The 25,908-nt window shown below is 49.0% G+C and overlaps 1 protein-coding gene across 7 annotated transcripts in view; it reads left to right on the forward strand.

Annotated features, from left to right (window-relative positions):
- The window catches only part of LOC119952867 (death-associated protein kinase 3-like), a 71,029-nt gene that overhangs the window by 15,320 nt on the left and 29,801 nt on the right, over nucleotides 1–25,908 (forward strand). For 2 of the 7 annotated variants that reach the window (XM_038776439.1, XM_038776443.1), the window contains exons 2-4: nucleotides 804–892; nucleotides 9,365–9,520; nucleotides 24,073–24,433. In XM_038776439.1, the coding sequence (XP_038632367.1) occupies nucleotides 9,435–9,520; nucleotides 24,073–24,433 (447 nt within the window). In that variant the 5' untranslated portion in view covers nucleotides 804–892; nucleotides 9,365–9,434. Of the gene's footprint in view, nucleotides 1–85; nucleotides 410–803; nucleotides 893–9,117; nucleotides 9,255–9,364; nucleotides 9,521–24,072; nucleotides 24,434–25,908 lie in introns of those variants that run through there. The other 5 variants (XM_038776440.1, XM_038776444.1, XM_038776441.1 and 2 more) reach the window with 4 other exon arrangements.

The raw sequence follows: 25,908 nt of genomic DNA on the forward strand, positions 1-25,908 counted from the left end.
AGCCGTTATGAAGTGCAGTTGATTATCAAGTAAATTTGGAGGTTAAAATGAGAAAGGATGATAAGTCTTTCAGGGTGCATTATGTTCCTTTATGGCTTTGGCTTATGACTAGGATGTGGTATTGTGAGATCCTGCTTTGGAATGTGTGTTTACTTTGAACATTCTCTGCAACTGAGTTATCATTGCAAAAATAATTTGCAGTACTGAAGTTGGAATGTGAGATAGTAATGTGGTGTCAGTGTTGTGACGTGTGAGAAAGTTTGTAAAGAATATATTTGGCGTATAGAGCACAGATATATCTCTGACTGTTATTCAGTACATGTTGTGTTGAAGGTTAGGTTGCTGTTAAGCATAAAGCCAGATCGGTAAACTGGATGAGGAACACTAACACGTCACCTTCAATTTAAAGGTGAGTAATAACAGCGAGTGGCACTGTTAACATTATAAATCACTTGATGCGGATAATGAAATCTCAAAGTTAAAATTTTTGTTTAAGAGTACCCAATTAATTTTTTCCAATTAAGGGGCAATTTAGCGTGGCGAATCCACCTAACCTGCACATCTTTGGGTTGTGGGGGCGAAACACACGCAAACACGGGGAGAAGGTGCAAACTGCACGTGGACAGTGATCCAGAGCCGGGATCGAACCTGGGACCTCGGCGCCGTGAGGCAACAGCCCACTGCGCCACCGTGCTGTCCAAAATCTCGAATTTAACTGGATTCTTTCCAAGCCTCTTGTGCATTAGGGACAGGAACTCTTAAAAGTTCAAATAATTTAAACAAGATTATGATTTTACCATCAGTAACACCGTTGTCGTGTAAAGGAGGCACTGGTGAAGCTAACGCTGTTTCCGAGTGTGGGGACGTTGGGTGCCCAGTGAAACTGATACAGGTAATGACTAAATATCTTGCTGTTCCAGCAAGCAGCATCTCCTTTCTCCTGAAGAGCCATAGAGGGACATAAAATCTGATTGCCTTGCGTTGGGTGCCTTGAGTGCTGTACAGTAAGAAGTCTTATGACACCAGGTTAAAGTCCAACAGGTTTGTTTCAAACACGAGTTTTTGGAGCAGTGCTCTGAAAGCTCGTGTTTGAAACAAACCTGTTGGACTTTAACCTGGTGTTGTAAGATTTCTTACTGTGCTCACCCCAGTCCAATGCCGGCATCTCTACATCTTGAGTGCTGTAAACAGTGTAGACAGTGAATGACTGCACATCCAATGTGTAACAATGAGAAAACAGCAACTAAGTCGCTAGAAGCTCATTTCTCTATCAGCTCACTCTTCTCACCCCTCTCATTATAGCACCCAGATGCATTTGGAACAATCCAAAAGTGTTTATTTGCTTTCATTGTACCACCTGGCAAGGTATTTCAAGCATTTAAAAAAAAAACGATGATTATTATAAATCGGGGTCCAAACCGATGCTCCCTCCACTCTCTTATATCTTCTCCATTGCCCCCTGGTTTTCAGAGCCGCCACCACCACCGGACTTTGTGGAGTATCGGGCCGGCGAGAGCGGAAGAGGTGCCGTTATCAGTGCTCCGAAACTCGTGTCTTTGCCTGACGCCGCCTCTGTCCGCTCCCACACCGACCCCTCCCCCGCTACCCACTTCCTAATCATGGCTATATTAGCTGCCCAGTAGTAATTGCAGAAGTTCAGCAGCACCAAGCCACCCTCCCCCCGACTGCGCTCCAGCAATACGTTCTTCACTTTCGGGGTTTTACCCGCCCACACAAAGCCCAAAATAACCTTATTCACCCACTTGAAAAAGGTCCTTGGGATGAAGATGGGGAGGCACTGAAAGACAAACAGAAATCTCAGGAGGACCGTCATTTACATGGTCTGTACCCTCCCTGCCAGTGATAGCGGGAGCATGTCCCATCCCTTAAAGTCCCCTTCCATTTGTCTACCAGTCGGGATAGGTTTAACTTGTGCAATTCCTCCCATTCCTGGGCCACCTGGATTCCCAGATACTGAAAGCTCTTTCCTACCATTCTAAATGGCAGCTCTCCCAGTCTTTTCACCTGTGCCTGATAGAGCAACCCCATCCCAGCGTCTCCCACAGGTAATTCCACTCCACCCAATCAAAAGCCTTCTCCACATCCATTGCTACCACCACCTCTACCTCCTCTCCATTTCTGAGGGCATCATAATAACATTCAAAAGCCTTTGAACATTGGCCTTGAGTTGCCTGCCCTTTACAAATCCTGTCTGGTCTTCCTCTAATACCCCCGGGACACAGTCCTCTATCCTTGTGGCCAATATCATAGCCAGCAGTTTGGCCTCCACATTCAGTAGAGAAATTGGGCTGGATGACCCGCATTGCTTCTCCCGTTTCAGGATCAATGAAATTGAGACCTGCGCCATTGTTGGGGGGAGGGCTCCCTTCTCTCTTGCTTCATTAAATGTCCTCACCAGCAGTGGGCTCAATATCTCTGAAAACGTCTTATAGAATTCCACCGGGTAGCCATCAGGTCCCGGGCCTTGCCCGATTACATGCCCACCAACCCCTTGATTATTTCCTCAATCTCAATTGGGGCTCCCAGCCCTTCCACCAGATCCTCATCTACCCTCAGAAACCTCAACTGATCCAAAAACTGCCTCATCCCCTCCACCCCAGCCGGGGGTTCCGACTCATATAATTTACTATTGAAGTCCTTAAACACCTTGTTCACCCCCGCTGGGTCCAGGACAGTATTACCGCCTCTACTCTTTACTTTACCTAGCTCCCTGGCCGCCTCCCTTTTCCTGAGCTGGTGCGCCAACATTCTGCTTGCCTTTTCCCCATACTCATAAATCGCCCCCCCCCCCCCCCCCCTTGCCTTCCTCAACTGTTCCACCGCTTTCCCTGTGGTCAACAGCCCAAACTTCACCTGTAACCTCCGCCGCTCCCTCAGTAGCCCTGCGTCTAGGGCTTCCAAATATCTCCACCACTAACCTATCCCTCTCAGCCCGTTCCGCCTTTTCTCTGCGGGCCCTTATCGAGATTAATTCCCCTCTGACCACTGCCTTCAGAGCTTCCGAAACCGTAGCTGCGGAGACCTCCCCCGTATCATTTGTTTCCAAGTAGTTCTGGATGGACTTGTTAACCCGCCCACAGATCGCTTCGTCCGTAAGCAAACCCACATCCAGTCTCCACGGTGGGCGTTGCCCTCTCTCCACACTAACCCGTAGATCCACCCAATGCGGGGCATGATTCAACACTGCGATTGCCGAGTACTCGTCCTGCTCGTATTTCAAGCATTCTTTACCCTTGGAGTAAAAGCTTCTTCCTACTCATTTCAATTTGTGTCTCCTGCCCTGGATTCCTGCATTGCTGTAATTTAATCCAGAAACTTTTTACAGTTTTATATTGTTTAGTTTCTATGCACTTAACGTTCTCGTTGCCTCCAAAACAACACAAATGACTGTCTATTTATATCTGATAACTTGCTCTGTTGGATTCCTGTCATAGTTCTGCTCTGTACCAGACATAATGTATTTCAGATCCAATCTAAGTTGCTTCCACTTTTTATTTAGAAAAATATTAGAAAAAATGTGTGTAGAATCTAAAACTAATCTTCAGTCTCCTCAAGGGAGGCAGTCCCCAGAGGTTAAAATAACGACCAAACAACTTGTGTTATTTATTTAAAAAAGCATGCCTTTCTAAAGAGAGTCCAGGATTGAAGGGATCTCTGGGTATATATGGATACATTTTTGAAGATCATCGTGCAGGTTGAGGAAAAAGTGAATAATGCAATGTGATTCTGAGCTTTATAAAATAGAGGCATATAGTTCAAAAGCAGGATGTTGTAGTGAACCTGTATTAAGCAATAGTTTGGCCTCAACTTGAATATTGTGTCCAATTCTGAGCAGTGTACATTAGGGACCTTGTGAAAGCACTGGAAAGGATGTTCTGAGGATGAGAGTCTTCCAGTTATGAGGATGGATTGGTGAAGCTGGGACTGTTCTTCTTGAAGGTATAGCTGAGAAGAGATTTGGTTCAGCTGTTCAAAACCATCAGGAGGACTAGGCAGGGTAAATAGAAACTGTTCCCATTACAAAGAACAAAGAAAAGTACAGCACAGGAACAGGCCCCTTCGGCCCTCGAAGCCTGCACCGACCATGCTGCCCGTCTAAACTAAAATCTACACTTCTGGGGTCCGTATCCCTCTATTACCATCCTATTCATGTATTTGTCAAGATGCCCCTATCGTCCCTGCTTCCATCACCACCTCCGGCAGTGAGTTCCAGGCACCCACTACCCTCTGTGTAAAAAGAACACCGTGTAATGTAAGGATCAAGGGCCAGAGAAAACATGAGGAAATGCTGCCCATCTAAACTAAAATTTTCAACACATCCGGGGTCCATACCCCTCGATTCTCATCCTAGTAGTGTCAAGCTACCTCAGCATAATTGGACAAAATTTGACATTGCACCATATCAGGCAATATTAGCAGAGGTAACAAAAAGTGAGGTTAGAAGTTGCAGAGAGAACTATCTAAAAAGGCAGAGAGAGTCGTCGAGGTTCAGGGAGGAAATCCCAGATTTTAAGGCTTGGATGGCTGCCGAAGGTGAGTCGAAGAAAATCAGGGCTGCACAAGAGTCAAGAATTGGGGGGGGGATGGGGGTGGAGAACCAAAGGGCTGTAGGGCTGGAGGAGGTTACAGAGATAGAGAGGATTTAAAGCCATCAAGTTCTGAGCCTGGTGCCGATGTAGGTTAGAGAGCATGGGAAACCGACATTTCCAGCTGAGCACCAGTTATTCTGTGCACCGCACCCCAGGAGCTAGTGACACACCTACATAAATCACAGGTTAGGAATCTCATTCTCGGCACCACGCCTTTTAATAGTTATAATGGCCTTGGAAAGAGTGCAGCAAAGGTTCACCAGAATGTTACCTTCTGTTAAATTGAGGAAAGTTTGCATGAACTAGATTTGTATTCTCTGGAATATAGCAGTTGAGTAAGATTTTTAGGATTTTAAATGAAATTGATAGGGTATCTGGAAACCTTTTCTACTGTTGAGGATATTGCCTTAAAATCAGAGCCAGGTTATTTTTTTTTCCAAAATATTTTTATTCTCCTTTTTCACATTTTCTCCCAAATTTACACCCAACAATAATCAATAGCGAATGCAATGTCAATCCCCATATCAATAACAACGATCCCATTCTCCCACCAAAGCTCCAAACATTAGCCTGCATGTTTTAAAAAAAATATTTCTTTATTCTCCTCCTTTTTCACATTTTCTTTTTTTTTAAATATTTCTAGCCCGCATGTTAACATAAACAAATGACAAAAAGGAATCAGCAATCACCCATAGTCACTATTAACACAAGTCCCCAGCCCCCCCTCTCCCAATGTTCGTTGTAATCCAATTCTCGAAAGTGCATAATGAATAACGCCCATGAATTGTAGAACACCTCCATCCTTCCCCTCAGTTCAAATTTGACCTTCTCAAGAGTCAAGAATTCCAGCAGCTCCCCCCGCCACGCCATGGTACAGGATGGAGAGGTTGATCTCCACCCTAACAGGATCCGCCTTCAGGCAATCAACGAGGCGAAGGCTACAACATCTGCCTCCGCACCCATTACCAACCTGGTTGGTCCAACACCCTGAATATGGCCTCCCGAGGGCCCGGGTCCAGTTTCACGTGCACCACTTTAGAGATTACCCTAAAAACCTCCTTCCAGTAATCCTCTAGCTTTGGACAGGACCAAAACATATGAACGTGGTTTCCCCCCCCCCCCCCCCAATGTTCACACACATCTTCTACCCCCTCAAAGAGCCGGCTCATCCTCGCCCTTGTGAGGTGTGTTCTATATACCACCTTCAGCTGTATCAGCCCCAACCCCGTGCACGAGGTGCAGGCGTTCACCCTCCCGAGCACTTCACACCAGAACCCCTGCTCCATACCCTCTCCCAACTTTTCCTCCCACTTTGCCTTGATCCCTTCCAGCAATGCTTTCTTCTCTTCCAAAATAACCCCATAAACTGCCGATACTACCCTCTTCTCTAGTCCCGCTGTCGTCAGCACCTCCTCCAGCAATGTGGAAGCCGGCTCTACTGGGAAGCTCTGTATCTCCTTTCTGGCAAAGTCTCGAACCTGCCTGTATCTAAATATTTCCCCCTGCTCCAGCCCATACTTTGCTCCCAGCTCCTTCAATCCTGCAAGATTGCCCAAGAAACAAATCTTTTAGTGTCCTAATTCCTTTCTCCTCCCATCTCTGAAAATTTCCATCCCACTTCCCTGGCTCAAATCTGTGGTTCCCCCGAATTGGCATTTCCCTTGACCGTGCCCCCAACCCGAAGTGCTGGCGAAACTGCCTCCAAATTCTCAACAAAGCTATACCTACTGGACTCAGAGTATCTCCCCGGGACCATTGGGAGTGGTGCTGTTGCTGGCGCCTTCAATCCCGACCTTCTACGCAAACTCTCCTCCATTCTGACCCATTCGGAGTCGACCCCTCTGACCCAGCTCCATACCTTCTCCACATTCGCCGCCCAATAATAATACATCTGGTCTGGAAGACCCAGGCCCCCTGCCTGCCGTCCTCTCTGTAGGAGCACCTTTCTAATTCTGACCACTTTCCCTTCCCATATGAATGAGGTAATCATCCCTTCAGTCTCTGTAAAAAATGCCTTTGGTAGGAAATTTGGGCTGTTTAGCACACTGGGCTAAATCACTGGCTTTGAAAGCAGACCAAGGCAGGCCAGCAGCACGGTTCGATTCCCGTAACAGCCTCCCCGAACAGGCGCCGGAATGTGGCGACTAGGGGCTTTTCACAGTAACTTCATTGAAGCCTACTCGTGACAATAAGCGATTTTCATTTTTTTTCCAAATTCGGCAGGCATTGGAAAATAAATAGGAATCGCAGCAACACCTTCATTTTAACCACCTGTACCCGACCCGCCAGTGACAGAGGGAGACCATCCCACCTTGCCAGATCACTTTCACCCTGTCCACCAAACTAGAAATGCTGTACCTACGGAGCCCCCCCCCCCTGCCCCCGCCCAATCCCGAGCAACCTGCACCCCCAGGTATCTAAAGTGAGTCCCTGTCCTACGGAATGACAGCACCCCCACATCCCCAGCCGAGACTCCACAAAATATTCACTCTTGTCTGGATTTAATTTGTACCCTGAGAAAGACCCAAACACCCGAAGCAGTTCCGGTATTCCCCCTATTGGCGCAATTGGTTCCGCCACGTATAATGAAAAGTCGTCTGCATACAAGGACTCCCTATGCTCTATCCCCCCCCCGCACTATCCCTTCCCATACCCCCAAATTCCTTAACACGATGGCCAATGGCTCAATCACTAGTGCAAACAACAGGGAGGGACATAGGACATCCCTGCCTCGTCCCACAGTAGAGAGGAAAGTATTCTGAGCTGATGTTATTCAGAGCCAGATTATTGATGAGGGTAATTAGGAAACATTTCTTCATAGAAATGAGTGGCTTTCTCCCACAAAAAGATGTAAATGTTCACTCGATTAATTTTGAATCTCTGATTGATTGATTATTGTTGGTTAAGGATAATAAGGAATAGGGGCAGCATGATGGCGCAGTGGGTTAGCACTAGGGCCTCACGGCACTGAGGTCCCAGGTTCGATCCCAGCTCTGGGTCACTGTCTGTGTGGAGTCTGCACATTCACCCCCTGTTTGTGTTGGTTTCATCCCCACGACCCAAAAGATGTGCAAGCTAGGTGGATTGGCCATGCTAAATTGCCCCATAATTAAAAAAAAAATGAATTGGGTACTCGAATTTTTAAAAAAGAAAAAAAAGGATAATAAGGAATATGGAACTAAGGCAGGTAAATGGCATTAAATATAGACCAGCCACGATTTAATTGTATGAAAGAACAAGGCTCGAGCGGCTGAATGGCCACCTCTTAGTGCATGACACTGCAGTCTTTCAAATGCAACTTCAAGCCAAGGTGCTTGTGCTTTTATGTGTGAGTTTGTGTGCTAAATTCTTTGTAAACTTTGATGCCTCTTTGTTGTGTTCTGCACTGGCTTGTGTTGTATTTGCGACATGTTCAGTGATCTCCCACTAAACCTGAAGAATTAAGCTAGTCCAGTTCCTACAAATCAGAATCCTATCTATTGTCTTATTTTCAAAATTGAACAGAAGGCTGTGATTTTAATTCCAGGGTTATTTCATATTTTCATAACATTTACAGTACAGAAGGAGGCCATTCGGCCCATCGAGTCTGTACCGGCTCCTGGAAAGAGCACCCTACCCAAGGTTAACACCTCCACCCTATCCCCATAACCCAGTAACCCCACTCAACACTAAGGGCAATTTTGGACACTAAGGGCAATTTATCATGGCCAATCCACCTAACCTGCACACCTTTGGACTGTGGGAGGAAACCGGAGCACCCGGAGGAAACCCACGCACACACGGGGAGGATGTGCAGACTCCACACAGACAGTGACCCAAGCCGGAATCGAACCTGGGACCCTGGAACTGTGAAGCGATTGTGCTATCCACAATGCTAGTGGTTAGCACTGATGCCTCACAGCACTGAGGACCCGGCTTCGATCCCGGCCCTGACACTATCCATGTGGAGTTTGCACATTCTTCCCGTGTCTGCGTGGGTCTCAACCCTACAACCTAAAGATGTGCCGGATAGGTGGATTAGCCACGCTAAATTGCCCTTTAATTGGAAACAAAAAAGGAATTGGGTACTCTAAATTTAAAAAAAATTCCAGGGGTAGGGAATTTGAATATGTTATGTTTTCGTTGCATGCTAAACTCACCCTTACACTGTGCAAGACTGCCGATTCCTCTTAAAATGGGTAACTATCTAGCAAAAACACAATAGAAATTTAACTTCTACTTATTTTGTTAGTTAAATTGTATAAAAATTTTTAAATGCCATGCACAATTTGAAGAATATGGTATATTTATTGACCAGATTTTATTGAACTGCTGAAAGATGCACAGAGCGTGCTTGAGATAAAGGCTGTGTATGTTCACTTTAGGTTGTTGTCCAAGTGTGATAAAGCTAAAAAATCCATCCTGTTTAAGTGGAGTCACTTGTTTCTGACATGACCATGTGGTGTAGAAATGATTTGAGGACAAGTAGCAGTCTGTGTTTGTCCCAGTCACACGCTGTTCAGAAACATGAGCTGTGCTGGGAATGGCCCCGATTTGTCGTGTCCAGCTCACAGCTTTGAATTTCAACAGAAGCAGGTGCTTCAAGCACTGTTGGATCCTCGACCTCTTTAAAAATAACAAATCCCTAAAGGTTTGGTGTATTATGTAAGTGAATGCAATGTTTTTAATTCCCAGTATCACTTGGATTGTTTTGAAAGTTTCTTTCAATTGTTCAATTTAAGTGATGGTATGTGTTATGTATGTTTGTGTTCTAGCCCTGCTGTTGAAATAGGAAGAATTTTCCCCAAGTTACAGACTCTCCAGTGGATACTTGGGAAGTGGATAATGACACTGGATCTGACCTGCACAATGGCAGTTTTCAAGCAAGATAATGTGGAGAAGTACTATGAGATGGGCGAAGAGCTAGGGAGGTGAGATTACATGGGCCTGCTGATTTGTATTGGCTTTGTTGCTATCTTCACAACCTTGACATATGTGGCCAGGATTTCTCCTTGAAATATTGTATCCGCCTTCCCTGTTCTCTCTCTTTCTCTTCTCCCCCTGCCAAATTTCAGGAAAGTCAGCTGCTGAACAAAGTTGAGAAATTGTGTGACGTTGGAATCATCCATCACTTCTTCACCCCTTCAGAATTGTATGTCAGCCTAACTGTAATGCACGTGGGTACACAATCACAAAAAACATTTCCGATATACCCAGCTGAAGCTCAGTAGAAAAACATTGAAACAGTTCCTAAGTTGGATATTTAAGATGAGTAGAATATCAATGGAATGGTCTTTGACCTGCGTTTGATTGGTTTTCTGCTCCTGGATTGGATTGTTTTAGGTTTGGTTTTGTACTTTAGGTTAGTCTTGAGTTAAATGTGTGACTGCTAATGTACAGGGCACTGCAAATTAATTATAACTCGTCATTATTTACATAACTTGATCAGCTGTGGCTCAGTGGCCTGTGATTCAGAAGGTAGTAGTCTCGAGTCCCATTCCAGGCACTTGAGCACATGCCTGATGCTGGCAGTCCAATCTGGTATTGCGAGAAGCTGTCTTTCAAATGAGGCAGCAAGCCCTGGCCACATCTATCCGATGGAGTCAAGATCCAATTACTCTTTGAAGAGCAGCGAGATTCTCAGTGTCCAGGTCAATATTTCTCCCACAACCAAAGTAATTGGAACAGATTATTTGGTCATTATCTTGCCCATGCCATTATGGGGGTGTTGGAAAAACACCCATCCACAGAGAATGAAGGCAACTCCTGAGATACAATCCTGGCTTCTTCCCGTTTGATAACTTTTCTAAAAATTGGTCAAGCCCAATTGGTTGAGAACATTGCCCAAAATGAAAGCAATGCAAATGGCAGACTTTAAAAAAATAAATTTAGAGTACACAATTCATTTTTTTTCCAATTAAGGGACAAATTTAGTGTGGCCAATCCACCTACCCTGCACATCTTTCGGTTGTGGGGGCGAAACCCACGCAAATGTGCAAAGTCCACATAGACAGTGTCCCAGAGCCGGGATCGAACCTGGGACCTCGGCGTCATGAGACAGCAATGCTAACCACTACACCACCGTGCTGCCCCAAATGGCAGACTTAATCAGTACGGCAACCAAGTGGCACTCTTTACCATGTGAGGCACGTTCCAGTGGATCAGCGATTCTGTGGTGTTTCACTGCTGCTTCCGCAGTCATTGCATGCTTGTGTCTGCTTGGGAGTTTTAAATGTTCCAGTGTGAGGACAGTATGAAAATGTGGTTGAGTCAGAAGACCAGAGGTTCAAATCCTACTCCAAAGACCCGAGTATATAATCTCGGTTGATAATCTAATACAACACGGTTCAGGAGCTTATCACTCCAGAGCAGTGTGTGGATCCGGAGTGCCTCAAGAGAATAGAAATCTGGGGCGTAGCTAGCAGTCAAATTATATTCCAAATCCATTATAATTTAGCAATATCTTGACTGGATGGGAGATTACAAAGACCTCCTTAAGATGGCTACTGCTTCATGTTTATGCAGGTTCTTTGAAGTTTTTTTGAAGATATTGTGTCATTCCAATTCTGGTTTTGAGCCTTGACGTAGCGGCAGAGAGAGCCCAATTACTAACATCTGGCTTACTCATCTCGTGCAATTCAACTGTGTGAGATAATTGAAGGGTTTGAACCATTCAGTGAGTCATTGTTGTCCTACAGGCTGAAGGGCAGAACAAGTTCCTTAATAGGGATAAGTATTTCCTGTGGCACTATTTGTTATGATTAGCTCATCACTTTAGTATTTGAATTACAGACCAATATCTAGGAACCTTTACATGAGATAGATTTTGTTGTGGAAGACCGCAATATTTTCAAACTGCAAACCAAAATTTCAGATCTTTTCTCCCATGTTCTTCCCCCTTCTTTTAATTGGAACTCGATTGGTGTGACATATTAATATGCTGACATAAGGTGGCATTGCTGAACAGGAGTTGCTGTGTCTTTTCACAGCTTTCGTTTTGCAATTTGAGGAACAGAAAATTTGTAATGTTTTGGTATCCCTCTGATGTATTTTTTAGCCGCATGATTTTGCTTTGTTTGATTTGTGTTCTGAGACGTGACTGAGGCATCTAAATATTGCACTGTGATTTGTGCTTGACCTTTTCCCATAAGATCTTGGAATCTGCAGATTGCCAGTGACCAGTAAATGAAGGATGTCTGATTTCCTCCTCCAAAGAATGACGGGCTTGTGAAATATTTTATTTTTTCTCCACTTCTAGTTCTTGACCAGTGTGCCTGTTGTCAGTCGGCAGGGTGGTATAGTGCAGCCTGGCATCAAGAAAGTTGGATAGTGCAGTACAGTGGAGAAAGGAACTGAACACACTTTCTTTCAATTCTTTTTTTTCAAATAATTTTTATTAAGATTTTCACAAAATATAAACAACAAAACAATATTAACAAAACAACCATGGAAAAAACCCAAGAACAACACCCACTCAACTACAAAAGCAACTGCAAACAAAAGAAAAAAAACAAAACAAACAACAGGGAAAGAGATAACACCCGCCACATCCCACAAACCCATGTACACAGTTCTCCCTCCCACCGAAACAAACCCCGCCGGGTTGCTGCTGCTGCCGGCCTATTTCCCTACCGTTCCGCCAGGAAGTCCAGGAAAGGCTGCCACCGCCTAAAGAACCCGTGTACTGATCCCCTCAGGGCAAATTTCACCTTCTCCAATTTGATGAACCCCGCCATATCATTGATCCAGGCCTCCACGCTTGGGGGCCTCGCATCATTCCATTGAAGCAAGATCCTCCGCCGGGCTACTAGGGACACAAAGGCCAGAACACCGACTTCTTTCGCCTCCTGCACTCCCGGCTCCACTGCAACCCCAAAATTTGCGAGTCCCCAGCCTGGCTTGACACTGGATACCACCACCCTCGACACCGTCCTTGCTACCCCCTTCAAAAACCACCCCAGCGCTGGGCACGCCCAAAACATGGGCATGGTTCGCTGGGCTCCCCGAGCACCTAGCCCCCGAAAAACCTACTCTTCCTCGTCCCAGTCATGTGGGCCCTATGCAGCACCTTGAACTGTATGAGGCTAAGCCTCGCACAGGAAGAGGAGGAATTCACTCTCCAGGGCATCCGACCACGTCCCCCCCCTCAATCTCCTCACGCAGCTCCTCTTCCCATTTACCCTTCAGTTCCTCCACCGAGGCCTCGTCTACCTCCTGCATTACCCGGTATGTGTCCAAAATCCTCCCACCTCCAACCCACACCCCCGAGAGCACCCTGTCCCGTACCCCACATGGGGGCAGCAAGGGGAACCCCTCCACCTGCCGCCTGGCAAACACACTAACCTGCATGTACCTAAACATGTTCCCCGGGGGGAGCCCAAACTTCCCCTCTAACTCCCCCAAGCTCTCGAACCTCCCCTCCACAAACAGGTCCCTCAACTTCCTAACCCCTACCCTGTGCCAGCCCAGAAATCAGCCATCAATGCTCCCTGGGACAAACAGATGGTTCCCCCGTATCGGGGCCTCCATCGAGCACCCCACTTCTCCCCTATGCCGTCTCCAGTGCCCCCAAATTTTGAGGGTAGCCGCCACCACCGGGCTAGTGGTATACCTCGTTGGAGGGAGCGGCATCGGCGTTGTTACCAGCGCCTCCAAGCTCGTGCCCACACAGGACGCCACCTCCATCCTCTTCCATGCTGCCCCTTCCCCGTCCATTACCCACTTACGCACCATCGCTGCGTTGGCAGCCCAGTAGTACCCACAGAGGTTGGGCAACGCCAGCCCCCCTATCCCTGCCCCGTTCCAAGAACACTCTTCTCACCCTCGGAGTCCCATGCGCCCACACAAATCCCGTTATAGTCCTGTTGACCCTCCTAAAAAAGGCCTTCGGGATAAGGATGGGGAGGCACTGGAACAGGAACAAAAACCTCGGGAGCACCGTCATCTTAACGGACTGCACCCTCCCCGCCTGTGACAGCGGTAACATATCCCACCTTTTGATCTCCTCCTCCATCTGCTCCACCAACCTTGTGAGGTTGAGCTTGTGCAGGGCCCCCCAGCTCCCAGCCACCTGGACTCCTAGGTACCTGAAGCTCTTCTCTGCCTGCTTCAGTGGGAGCCTACTAATCCCCGCGTCCTGATCCGCCGGGTTCACCACGAACAACTCACTCTTGCCCAGGTTCAGCTTATACCCAGATAAGCCCCTGAATTCACTAAGAATCCTCATCACCTCCGGCAACCCCCCACCGGGTCCGCCACATACAGCAACAGGTCGTCCGCATAAAGCGACACTTGATGCTCCTCCCCACCCCGCACCAGGCATCTCCAGTTCCCTGACTCCCTCAACGCCATGGCCAGGGGCTCAATTGCCAACGCAAAGAGCAAGGGGGACAGGGGACACCCCTGTCTCGTCCCCCGGTACAGCCGAAAGTACTCCGACCTCCTCCTATTTGTGGCTACACTCGCCATCGGGGCCTCATAGAGCAACCTCACCCAACGGACAAACCCCTCCCCAAACCCAAACCTCTCCAACACCTCCCACAGATACCCCCACTAACGCTATCAAAGGCCTTCTCCACATCTACTGCCACCACTATCTCCGCCTCCCCTTCCACAGCCGGCATCATAATAACGTTGAGGAGCCTTCGTACGTTTGTATTCAACTGCCTTCCCTTCACAAACCCCGTCTGGTCCTCACGAATGACCCCCGGCACACAATCCTCTATTCTTGTGGCTAAGATCTTTGCCAGCAGCTTGGCGTCTACATTTAGCAGCGAGATCAGCCTATATGACCCATGTGGTGAGATAACCACTGTAGTTATGCGTACTGCAGTAGGGGGATGTATGCCTGTACCTGTAATACAGGTTCCTCCGGTGAGCCCCTGCCGGCTAGCTCCGCCCACAGGGAGCTTGTATATAAATATGCATGTGAGCCACTCAGACCTTTAGTCTACAGTTGCAGATGGAGGGACAACATCGTACAACAATAAAGCCTCTATTGTACCAGTCTCTCGGCTTTGAGTATAATTGTTAGCGCTACAATTTATTGTTGTACGATTTCCCATTCACCATGGACATCAGAATCAAGCCTGACCGTCTGCAGCTGGATCCGCAGTCGCCTCACGCCAGAAAAGACTTTGTTCACTGGCTTGCAGTCTTCGAGGCCTACATCTCTTCAGCGGACCCTCCCCCGACGGAGGCTCAGAAAAAGCAACTCTTGTACTCCAGACTTAGCTCTAGTGCAGGAGTTCTCAACCTTTTTTAACCCATGGACCCCTTTTCCTCTTAATTTTTTTTTGTGGACCCCCATAGCCATTCCACAGAAAATAAAGCTTCTTATATGCGTGGTAAACTAATCCTTATATTTTGTCCGATGACTAAAGTCCATCTACCTTACCGTGAGGGTTGGAAACGGATTAGCAGTATTTTCGTACGTTGCCAAACTTATTCTAATATGAAAAGTAATGAAAAAACTTTTTACTGACTAAATTGAATTAAATTACTCTAAAAATAACCAATTCATATCAAATATACACAGTTTCTAGTGATTACTGTTATAAATCATTCGTTAAACTTGTCAAGGAGAAACGATGGGTGATTTTCACCTCCGTTTGTTCTAGGTAACTTTAAATTTACGACACTGTCAAATGTAAAGTTTTTTTCTTCTACTTGATTGCCACAAAAAATTCATAGCTACATGAATATTTCTACTTTTAGTATTTTAATATGGCGTAGATTACTGTAAAAATTTAATTCTCAGTAATAACAATTGTTCTGAAGTAGAATTGCTCTATGGACCACTAAAATATCACCGTGGACCCCCAATTCGGTATTTTTATTGTGTGGACCCCCAGTAATGTTACATGGACCCCGGTTGAGAACCACTGCTCTAGTGTCTTTCCGCTAATTCGAGATGCGACTGACTACACCACAGCTATTGAACTGCTGAAGGAGAACTATGCACCATCGGCGAACACCCTGTTTGCGAGGCATCAACTTTCTACTCGCGTCCAGCAGCCGGGTGAGTCGATTGAGGACTTCTGGAGGGCCCTTATACCTCTGGTACGAGACTGCGACTGCCGGGCCCTCACAGCCACGGAACATTCCTATTTACTCATGCGCGATGCCTTCGTTACCGGCATTGCATTGGACCCCATCCGGCAACGACTGCTGGAAGTCGACCTCGCGGCCGCAAAGGCCCTGGCGCCTTTCCATGACGGCCGCCTCCCGTAGTGCGCGAACTTACTCCGCTAGCCACTCGGCCCACCCGTCCTACCCCTCGTGGACCCCGCAAACGGCCCCCCAGGCCCATCCGTCCTACCCCTCGTGGACCCCGCAAACGGCCCCCCCAGCAGCCGCCCCCGCGCACTATGCCTGCGCTGCCCGCCGCACCGCACCCCCTGGGGGTCCCCACTGTCACTTCTGCGGTCAGCAGAAGCACCCCCGCCAACGCTGCCCGGCCCGTACAGCGACCTGCAAAGCTTGTGGTGAGAAAGGCCACTTTGCAGCGGTGTGTCAGTCCTGGACGGTCGCCACTATCGCGCCCCCGGTCCCCTCGCCTCAGCCGCTCCCTCAATGGGCCCCGCCGTCCGCTTCCCCCGACCCCACGTGCGATCAGTGGGCGCCGCCATCTTTCGCCGCCCCCGCCACGTGCGCTCCATGGGAGCCGCCATCTTCATCCACCACCGCCATGTGTGTTCCATGGGCGCCACCATTTTGCTCCGACCCCACAACGTGCGCTCCATGGACGCTGCCATTTTACCCACAGGTACTGCAGATGCCGCCATCTTGTCTCCAGGTGCCGCCATTTTGTCCTCTCCCCGGGACGGGGCCACGGGACACGGGTCGCTACCGCTCCTCGTCGGACTCATCTGACTCAACCGCCGATCAACCGCTGCTCGCCTCCATTACGCTCGACCAGTCCCGTCGTTGCAACCTGGCACCCTCTTCCACATCGGTGCTGGTCAACGGCCACGTGACCTCCTGCCTCATCGACTCCGGGAGCACCGAGAGCTTCGTCCACCCGGACACGGTAAGGCGCTATTCCCTTGTGGTCCATCCCGCCAACCGGCAGATCTCTCTCGCCTCCGGTTCCCACTCTGTCCCGATCCGTGGTTTCTGCCTGGTTAAACTTACTGTACAGGGCGTGGAATTCGACCGTTTCCGTCTGTACATTCTCCCCAACCTCTGCGCGTCACTCTTCCTAGGCCTGGATTTCCAGTGCAATCTCCAGAGCCTCACCCTCAAATTCGGAGGTCCCCTACCTCCCCTCACCGTTTGCGGCCTTGCGACCCTCAAGGTCGAGCCTCCCTCACTCTTTGCCAATCTGACCACAGATTGCAAGCCCGTCGCCACCAGGAGCAGACGGTACAGCACCCAGGACAAGGCCTTCATCAGGTCCGAAGTCCAGCGGCTGCTTCGGGAGGGTATCATCGAGGCCAGCAACAGCCCTTGGAGAGCCCAGGTGGTAGTGGTTAAGACCGGGGAGAAGCACAGGATGGTCGTGGACTACAGCCAGACCATCAACCGGTACACGCAGCTCGACGCGTACCCTCTCCCCCGCATTTCTGAGATGGTCACCCAGATTGCACAGTACCGGGTCTTCTCTACTATTGACCTGAAATCCGCCTACCACCAGCTCCCCAGCCGTAAATTGGACCGTCCCTACACTGCCTTCGAGGCAGACGGTCGTCTGTACCAATTTCTTAGGGTTCCCTTCGGCGTCACGAATGGAGTCTCGGTATTTCAGCGAGAAATGGACCGAATGGTTGACCGGTACGGACTGCAGGCCACCTTCCCGTACCTCGACAATGTCACCATCTGCGGCCATGACCAGCAGGACCATGATGCCAACCTTTATAAATTCCTCCACACCGCATCGCTCCTTAATCTCACGTACAACAAGGAGAAATGCGTGTTCCGCACAGACCGCTTAGCCATCCTTGGCTACGTAGTCCAAAACGGACTACTGGGGCCCGATCCCGACCGCATGCGCCCCCTCATGGAGCTCCCAATCCCCCACTGCCCCAAGGCCCTCAAACGCTGCCTTGGGTTTTTTTCTTATTACGCCCAGTTGGTCCCACAATATGCGGACAAGGCCCGCCCACTTATCCAGTCCACACATTTTCCCCCCTCGGCCGAGGCACAACGGGCCTTCGCCTGCATTCGATCTGACATAGCCAGGGCAGGGATGCACGCAGTAGACGAGACACTGCCTTTCCAAGTAGAGAGCGACGCTTCAGATGTCGCCCTTGCCGCCACGCTAAACCAGGCAGGCAGACCCGTGGCATTCTTTTCACGCACCCTCCATGCCTCCGAAATTCGGCATTCCTCTGTTGAAAAGGAGGCCCAGGCAATCGTTGAAGCGGTGCGGCACTGGAGGCATTACCTGGCCGGCAGGAGATTCACTCTCCTCACTAACCAACGGTCGGTAGCCTTCATGTTCAACAACACGCAGCGGGGCAAGATCAAGAATGACAAAATCTTCCGGTGGAGAATCGAGCTCTCCACCTTTAACTACGAGATCTTGTATCGCCCCGGCAAGCTCAACGAGCCCCCAGACACCCTCTCCCGAGGTACATGTGCCAGCGCACAAGTGAACCAGCTCCGTGCCTTGCACGAGAGCCTTTGCCATCCGGGGGTCACTCGCTTGTACTATTTGATCACAGCCCGCAATCTGCCCTACTCCGTCGAGGAAGTACGGACAGTCACCAGAGACTGCCAGATCTGTGCGGAGTGCAAGCCGCACTTCTACCGGCCAGATCGCGCGCGCCTGGTAAAAGCGTCCCGCCCCTTTGAACGCCTCAGCGTGGACTTCAAAGGGCCCCTTCCCTCCACCGACCGCAACACCTACACCCTTAGTGTGGTCGATGAATTTTCTAGGTTCCCATTCGCCATCCCATGCCCGGATATGACGTCTGCCACCGTCATCAAGGCCCTGGATTCCATTTTCGCCCTGTTCGGTTTCCCCGACTACATCCACAGCGACAGGGGATCCTCGTTCATGAGCGATGAGCTGCGTCAGTTCCTGCTCAGCAGGGGTATCGCCTCCAGCAGGACGACCAGCTACAACCCCCGGGGTAACGGGCAGGTAGAGAGGGAGAACAGGACGGTATGGCGGGCCGTCCAGCAGGCCCTATGGTCCAGGAACCTCCCAGCCGCTCGGTGGCAGCAGGTCCTCCCTGATGTGCTCCATTCCATTCGGTCGCTACTGTGTACCGCAACTAACAGTACACCCCATGAACGTGTTTTTGCCTTCCCTAGGAAGTCCACATCCGGGGTGTCGCTCCCGACGTGGCTCACGACTCCGGGTCCAGTCCTTCTCCGTAGGCATGTACGGCACCACAAGGCGGAACCCCTGGTGGACAAAGTACGCCTTTTCCACACCAACCCTCAGTATGCCTACGTGGAGTTCCCCGATGGCCGCCAGGATACAGTCTCGCTCCGGGACCTGGCTCCCTCAGGTGCCGATCCCATGCCCACGCCCCTTTCTCTTCCCGCGCCAACCCCGGCGCCCCCCTATTCGTCCCCACCAGGTCCATCCCTCATCTCCCTGTCCACCCTGGAGGACACGGAAGATTTTGGCTTGCTCTCGGAGTCATCCCGCCAGCAGCCAGCACCAACACCGCCAGCACCTGCACCATCGTTGCCATTACCGGCTGTGCCGACGTCACCACCACAGCTACGCCGATCACAGCGGAGCGTTCGACCACCGATTCGGCTCAACCTGTAACCTGCTAACCGGATGGACTCTTGATTTTCCTTGTTTGGACCCTCTTGTATAGCATTCTTTGTATTAGAGTTACATGTCACCCCCGCCGGACTCATTTTTTTGCAGGGGGTGAATGTGGTGAGATAACCACTGTAGTTATGCGTACTGCAGTAGGGGGATGTATGCCTGTACCTGTAATACAGGTTCCTCCGGTGAGCCCCTGCCGGCTAGCTCCGCCCACAGGGAGCTTGTGTATAAATATGCATGTGAGCCACTCAGACCTTTAGTCTACAGTTGCAGATGGAGGGACAACATCGTACAACAATAAAGCCTCTATTGTACCAGTCTCTCGGCTTTGAGTATAATTGTTAGCGCTACAACCCACACTGCAGAGGGTCCCTTTCCCGCTTCAGGATCAAGGAAATCAGCGCCCGTAACATAGTTGGAGGCAAAGCCCCCCCCCCCCCTCGTTATAGGTCCGGACCAACAGGGGGCCCAACAGGTCTGCATACCTTTTATAAAATTCGGCCGGAAGCCCATCCGGCCCCGGCGCCTTCCCCGACTGCATGCTCCCTATCCCTTTAACCAACTCCTCCAGCTCAATCGGCGCCCCCAGTCCCTCCACCTGCCCCTCCTCCACCCTCGGAAATCGCAGCTTGTCCAAGAAGCGCCCCACTCCACCCCCTCCACCGGGGGTTCAGACCGGTACAGTTCCCCATAGAAGTCCCTGAAGACCCCATTAACATCTACCCCCCTCCGCACCACCTTCCCAGCTCTATCCGTCACTCCCCCAATCTCCCTGGCCGCATCCTGCTTTCGGAGCTGGTGTGCCAGCATCCTACTCGCCTTCTCCCCATATTCATACACCGCCCCCTGTGCTTTCCTCCACTGATCTTCTGCCTTTCCCCAAGGCTAGGACCCCTCCTAGCCGCGCCCCTTCCATTCATAGCACTCCCGTGAGCCAGCTAACTTCTGCTAACCCTGGCGACTCCCGCCCTACCTCCGACTCCTCCCCACGTGGGACTACCCCTCCTCCTTCGTGCCCATCAGCAGGCCACCCCCCCGCTCTTGCGCGGGAAAATTACAGCCAGCAACGGCCCGCGCTGCTCAGCCCCAACTCCGCCCCTACCATCCCACAGCGCGGGAAACCAGAGAAAAGCCCGCGCTTTCGCCCTGCCCAACCCCGCCTCCTCTAGGGCAACTCCCATTGCCAGCCCCCCCCCCCCCCCCCCCCCACCAGCTCCCCGCACTCCCCGTTTACCTCCCTGCCCGAACCCGTCCACCAGACCCACACAAAAAGATATAACGACATCACCCCGCCCACCCTAAAGCCAACCCACATCTTGCATTAAACAGAGCAAACACAAGTACATTATCATACCTTTGACCCTCAGTTTGAGTCCAGTTTCTCGGCCTGCACAAAGGCCCACGCCTCCTCCGGGGACTCAAAATAATGGTGCCTGTCCTTGTAGGTGACCCACAGACGCGCCGGCTGCAACATGCCAAACTTCACGCCCCGTCTGTGGAGCACCGCCTTCGTCCGGTTAAACCCGGCCCTCTGCTTAGCCACCTCCGCACTCCAGTCCTGGTAGATCCGCACTACTGTGTTCTCCCACTTGCTGCTCCGCTCCTTCTTGGCCCACCGGAGCACGCATTCACGATCCATGAACCGGTGAAACCGCACCAACACCGCCCGCGGCAGCTCGTTCTGCTTGGGCCTCCTAGCCAGAATTATGTGGGCCCCCTCCAACTCCAGGGGCCCCTGGAAGGACCCAGCTCCCATCAGCGAATTCAGCACAACAACCACTTAGGCCGCCAGGTCCGACCCCTCCAGCCCCTCCGTGAGGCCCAGGATCCGCAAATTCTTCCGCCTCGACCGGTTGTCCAGCTCCTCGAACCGCTCCTGCCACCTTTTATGGAGCGCCTCGTGCATTTCCACCTTCCCCGCGACGGCCACGGCCTCATCCTCCCTTTCGGAGGCCTGCTGCTGCAGCTCCCGGATCGCGGCCCCCTGGGCTGTCTGAGTCTCCATCAGCTCTCTGGTGGTAGCCTTCAGCGACTCCAGCAGCTCCACCTTAAGCTCCTGGAAGCAGCGCAGCAGAGTCTCCTGCTGCTCCTGCGCCCACTGCCTCAGCTCCTCAAGGCCTCCGCCGGCCGCCATTTTGTTTCTCTTCCCCCGCTTTTCCAGGGGTACATAGGACCGTAGGGATCAACTCCAGTCCCCTTCCCATGTCGGGATTCGTCGACGAAGTTCCGTTGGGGGCCCTGAAAAGAGCCCCAAAGTCCGTTATTTGCGGGAGCTGCCGATCGTGTGGCTTAGCTCCGCATTGCCGCCACCGGAAGTCCTTTCAATTCTTTTTGACAGTAACATGAGACCCCATCTGCTAGCTTTGCTTGTTCAGATGACAGAATCAGTACAGTGCAGAAGGAGGCCATTTGAGTCTGCACCAACTCTCTGAAAGCACACCCAACCAGGCTCCTGCCCTATTCCTGCAAGTCGTAACCTCACCTTACCCACACATCCCTGGAGGCCAATCCACCTAACCACATCTTTGGATTGAGGGTGGAAACCGGAGCACTCGGCGGAAACTCATGTAGTCACGGAGAGAAGGTGCAGACTCCACACAGACAGTCAGCCAAGGCTGGAATTGAACCCGGGTCCCTGGTGCTGTGAGGCAGCAGTGCTAACCACTGTGCCGCCTTATTGGTGATGACCATGTTATCACCAAAAGTAGGTGAACTCATCACATTGCCGAGTGTTGTGGAAAGCTATGATGCTCCGTCGCTGCATTTTGAGTAATTGTGTAAAGGGCAGTGAGTCCTTAAGTGTTAAGATTCTGACAGTGTAAATGTAAGCATACGGTTACAAAGAGAAGCAACATTAATCGATTAAGTAAATAGGAAAATCTGTGGCAAAAGGATTTCAGTATAAAAAAGTGTAAGGTCATTCACCTTGGATCTTAAAAGGTTAGAACTGAGCACCCTCTAAATGGTGAAAAGCTATAAACATGGAGGTCAAAAGAGACTTCGGGTCCAGGTACCTAAATTATTACGATAAGTACAAAAAATATTCGAAAAGCTAGTGAAATCTTGGCTTTTCAATCTAGATTGCAAGGGTTAATAGCGATGCTACAGCTATGCAAAGCCTGGTTAGACCACATCTGGAGTATCGGGGACTGGGCACAACACCTTGCGAAGGATATATTGGACTTGGTGGGAGTGCAGTGTGGATTTACTCCTAGGGTTAGATTAGAGAAGATTACACAAACCATAGATCTATTTCCGAGAATTTTTAGTGTGTGGTTTTCAAGGTATTAAGGGGCAGTTAGAGTGCAAAGATGTGTGTGTGACGTTAAAGCCCTGAACGGGGGCACAGGCTTAAAGGCCTAAAAGGCTGACTCCTCTTATGTTCTTAGATTCTGTCCTGTCCATGAGAGAAACAAGTTTCACAGAAGTGTGTTTTGGTTGTTCTGCAGATAAATAGAACCTCACAAGGTACTTTTATTGACAAGATCAGGTTCGATAATGGTACCAAGCCATCTTGCAAGTGACTAAAGTGGTTGATAGTATTGAGAGATGCGGACAAATGAATTAGGTTGGCTAAATAATAAGTGGAGTTCAATGTGTCAATTATAAGGTCACACTCATTAGTATAGAGACTGTAAACCATATGTCTGATATATACACGTGTGACTGAACTTTGGTGCATGCATATATATATTTCTCAGGGGAAGGAGCCTATTCGGTCGAAAAGAGGAAAGTTAGGTTAATGTTTATGGTTATGGTCATGTGTAGGAGCACAGGAATGGGAGCATTCCATTCAGTCCCTTGAGTTTTTTTCTGCCATTCAGTTAAACCATGAATGATCCGTATCTTAACTCCATTTACCTGCCTTGGTTGCCTATCCCTTAGTAGACTTACCGAGCAAAAGTCTGTCAATCTCAGTTCTGAGATTTTCAACTGACCTAGCCTCCAGGAGCAAGTTCTAGATTTCCACTACCCTTTGCACAATGCAGTGCTTGCTGACATCAATCTGAAATAATTGTCATGAGAATGTCACTTTTAAGAAATGTTTGAATGCTCATGTTACTGCAGTGATGTCAGAGTGTGGATGGAGCTGAGAGTCTGGCTCTGCTTTTTAGTTTCACTTTGAGGAAAGCTTGGGTGTGTCTGTTTTGTTTGGTTTCGTTTTCAGTGTTGGAGCTGAAGCCAGACAAAGCAGGTGTACTGTTATTCTCTCTGTCATCTAAAGACTGTAAATCGATCCTTTAGTGATTTAAAACTAATAACTGTTCTCCGTAGTGACTTTAACCTGATGTGCTTCTGTTAAAAGTTTTTTTTAAAGTCTTATGGATGTTAAAAGGACAGCTTAAGGATCACTTAGTGTTGTATTCTTTGGGGGTTGTATTTGAATTAATGGTTGCTAAGATGTTCACTATGTTTTAAAAAGGTTCACTTGAGTTCATAGAATAGACATTGTTTTGCTTTAAAAAATACTTTTCCATTTCTGCCGAACCACACCTGTAAGTGGGCCGTGTGCTCCCCATACCACAATCTATTAAAAGTTGTGGGTCAAATGAACTCCATGGTATACTCTGAGGTTCTCTAAACCCTGGCCCATAACAAAATAAATTGCTCTTTCTGTTGTCAGGTGCTGATGCATTGGCTGTGTGCTTCTGGTAGTTTCCGCTGGTCCCTGGAAAAATGATGGCATTCTGAATTCTTGGCTATCTCAGTCCATCTCAGATAATAAACCTTTGTTTATTCCCTCAGTGGCCAATTTGCTATTGTAAAGAAATGCCGTGAGAAAAGCACCAACATCGAGTACGCGGCCAAGTTCATCAAGAAGCGACGCCTGTCTTCCAGCCGCCGAGGGGTAAGCCTCGAGGAGATTGAACGCGAAGTGAACATTCTGAGGGAGATCCAGCATCCGAACATCATCACATTGCACGATATCTTTGAGAACAAGACAGATGTTATTCTCATCCTCGAGCTGGTGTCAGGAGGGGAGCTCTTTGATTTTCTAGCCGAGAAAGAGTCGTTGACTGAGGAGGAGGCAACTGAATTTCTCAAGCAGATTTTGGATGGTGTGCATTACCTGCATTCGAAGAAGATTGCTCACTTTGACCTCAAGGTATGGTTTGTGTGTCTCGGTATTTTGACAGAAGACCTGAGGCGTGCCACATAAATAATTTATCCATATAGTCAGTAGACTTTTAAAACCGTTGGTTGTTGACACTATTCACTACTTATTGATTCACTGAGACTTTTCTGATTTGATCATATCCTGCAAGATTCTTCACATTGATATCTTAATGTTGTTTTAAATGATAGGCATTTTGTTATTTTGGAAAGCTGCATGCTGAGCCTTGGTTGAGGAAAGGCTTCAGCTATGCAATAGGTTGATGATCAATCCCTTGCAGCTTGGCAGCTGTCACTATCCAACCTTCTGGATCGATTTATTTTGATTTAGTCAAGCACCGCTTTCTTTTTTTTAAATTTGGTGTATCCCAATTATTCTTTTCCAATTAAGGGGCAATTTAGCATGGCCAATTCACCTATCTTGCACAAGCAGTGCTTTCTAATGATAATTATGCCCGTTACCTCATAAATCAAGTTAGGCACCTTGCCCAAAAGAAAAACACTGCAGATGCAGTGGAGTGCAGTGGAGCACCTCACACCAGAACCCCCCCCCCCCTCCATACCCTCTCCCAACTCTTCCTCCCACTGTGCTTTGATCCCTTCCAGTGGTGTGTTCTCCTCTTCCAAAATAGCTCTGTAAACTGCCGACACTAACCCCTTCTCCAAAATCCCTGTTGTCAGCACTTAGGCTGGCATTCTGTGCAGTACCAAGAGAGTTCTGCATTGTCTGAGGTGTTACCATAAAGATAAACTAGTAAACCAAGACTCTATTTGGGTGGGTATAGAAGAGGAGCCTGGGAGTTCTCCCAGTATCCTGCCAATATTTATCCTCCATCAAAACTAGCAAAAGCAGATTTGCTGGTTGTTTTTGTACATGAATCGCTGCTTGACAATATGGGAAATGGGCTGATTTTCTCTATTATAAGCAGGGTAGTTGTATGCTCCTGTCCCCACCCTGGTTGAGATCCACTAACTCTGTCCAGATTGCTTTTGAATTTCACCCTTTATGGGCAGTGAAGCATGGCTGAATCAGGAAAGGAGCACGGTTTCTGTTTCGCTCTTGTGAAGAAGCAGATCCGTGCAGTACCTGGAAGGTTATCACTCCTGGAGTACTGTAGAGGCTGGGCTGTGACTTGCACTTAAAGGATTAAATGTCACACAAATGGCGTTACTATCTCAGGGAAAGATGTGTGTGGTGTTTTTCATGTGTGGTTTGCAGTTGTTCCCTTTCTAATTCAATTCTGAATGTGAAGCACATCAGGGTCAATAACATATAGTGAATATATTGAGGATCATGTGACTCCAGATGGTTTTGTTAATTGTGAGTACAGTATTAGATAGATAGAGAAATACAGCACAGAACAGGCCCTTCGGCCCACAATGTTGCGCCGAACTTTTGTCCTTTTCTATTATAGAAAGTTGTGGTGTGCATTTCCATTGATGCATTAACTTTTATTTTGTATAGTG

The sequence above is a fragment of the Scyliorhinus canicula genome, chromosome 18, assembly GCF_902713615.1.
Source record: "Scyliorhinus canicula chromosome 18, sScyCan1.1, whole genome shotgun sequence".
NCBI lineage: Eukaryota > Metazoa > Chordata > Chondrichthyes > Carcharhiniformes > Scyliorhinidae > Scyliorhinus > Scyliorhinus canicula.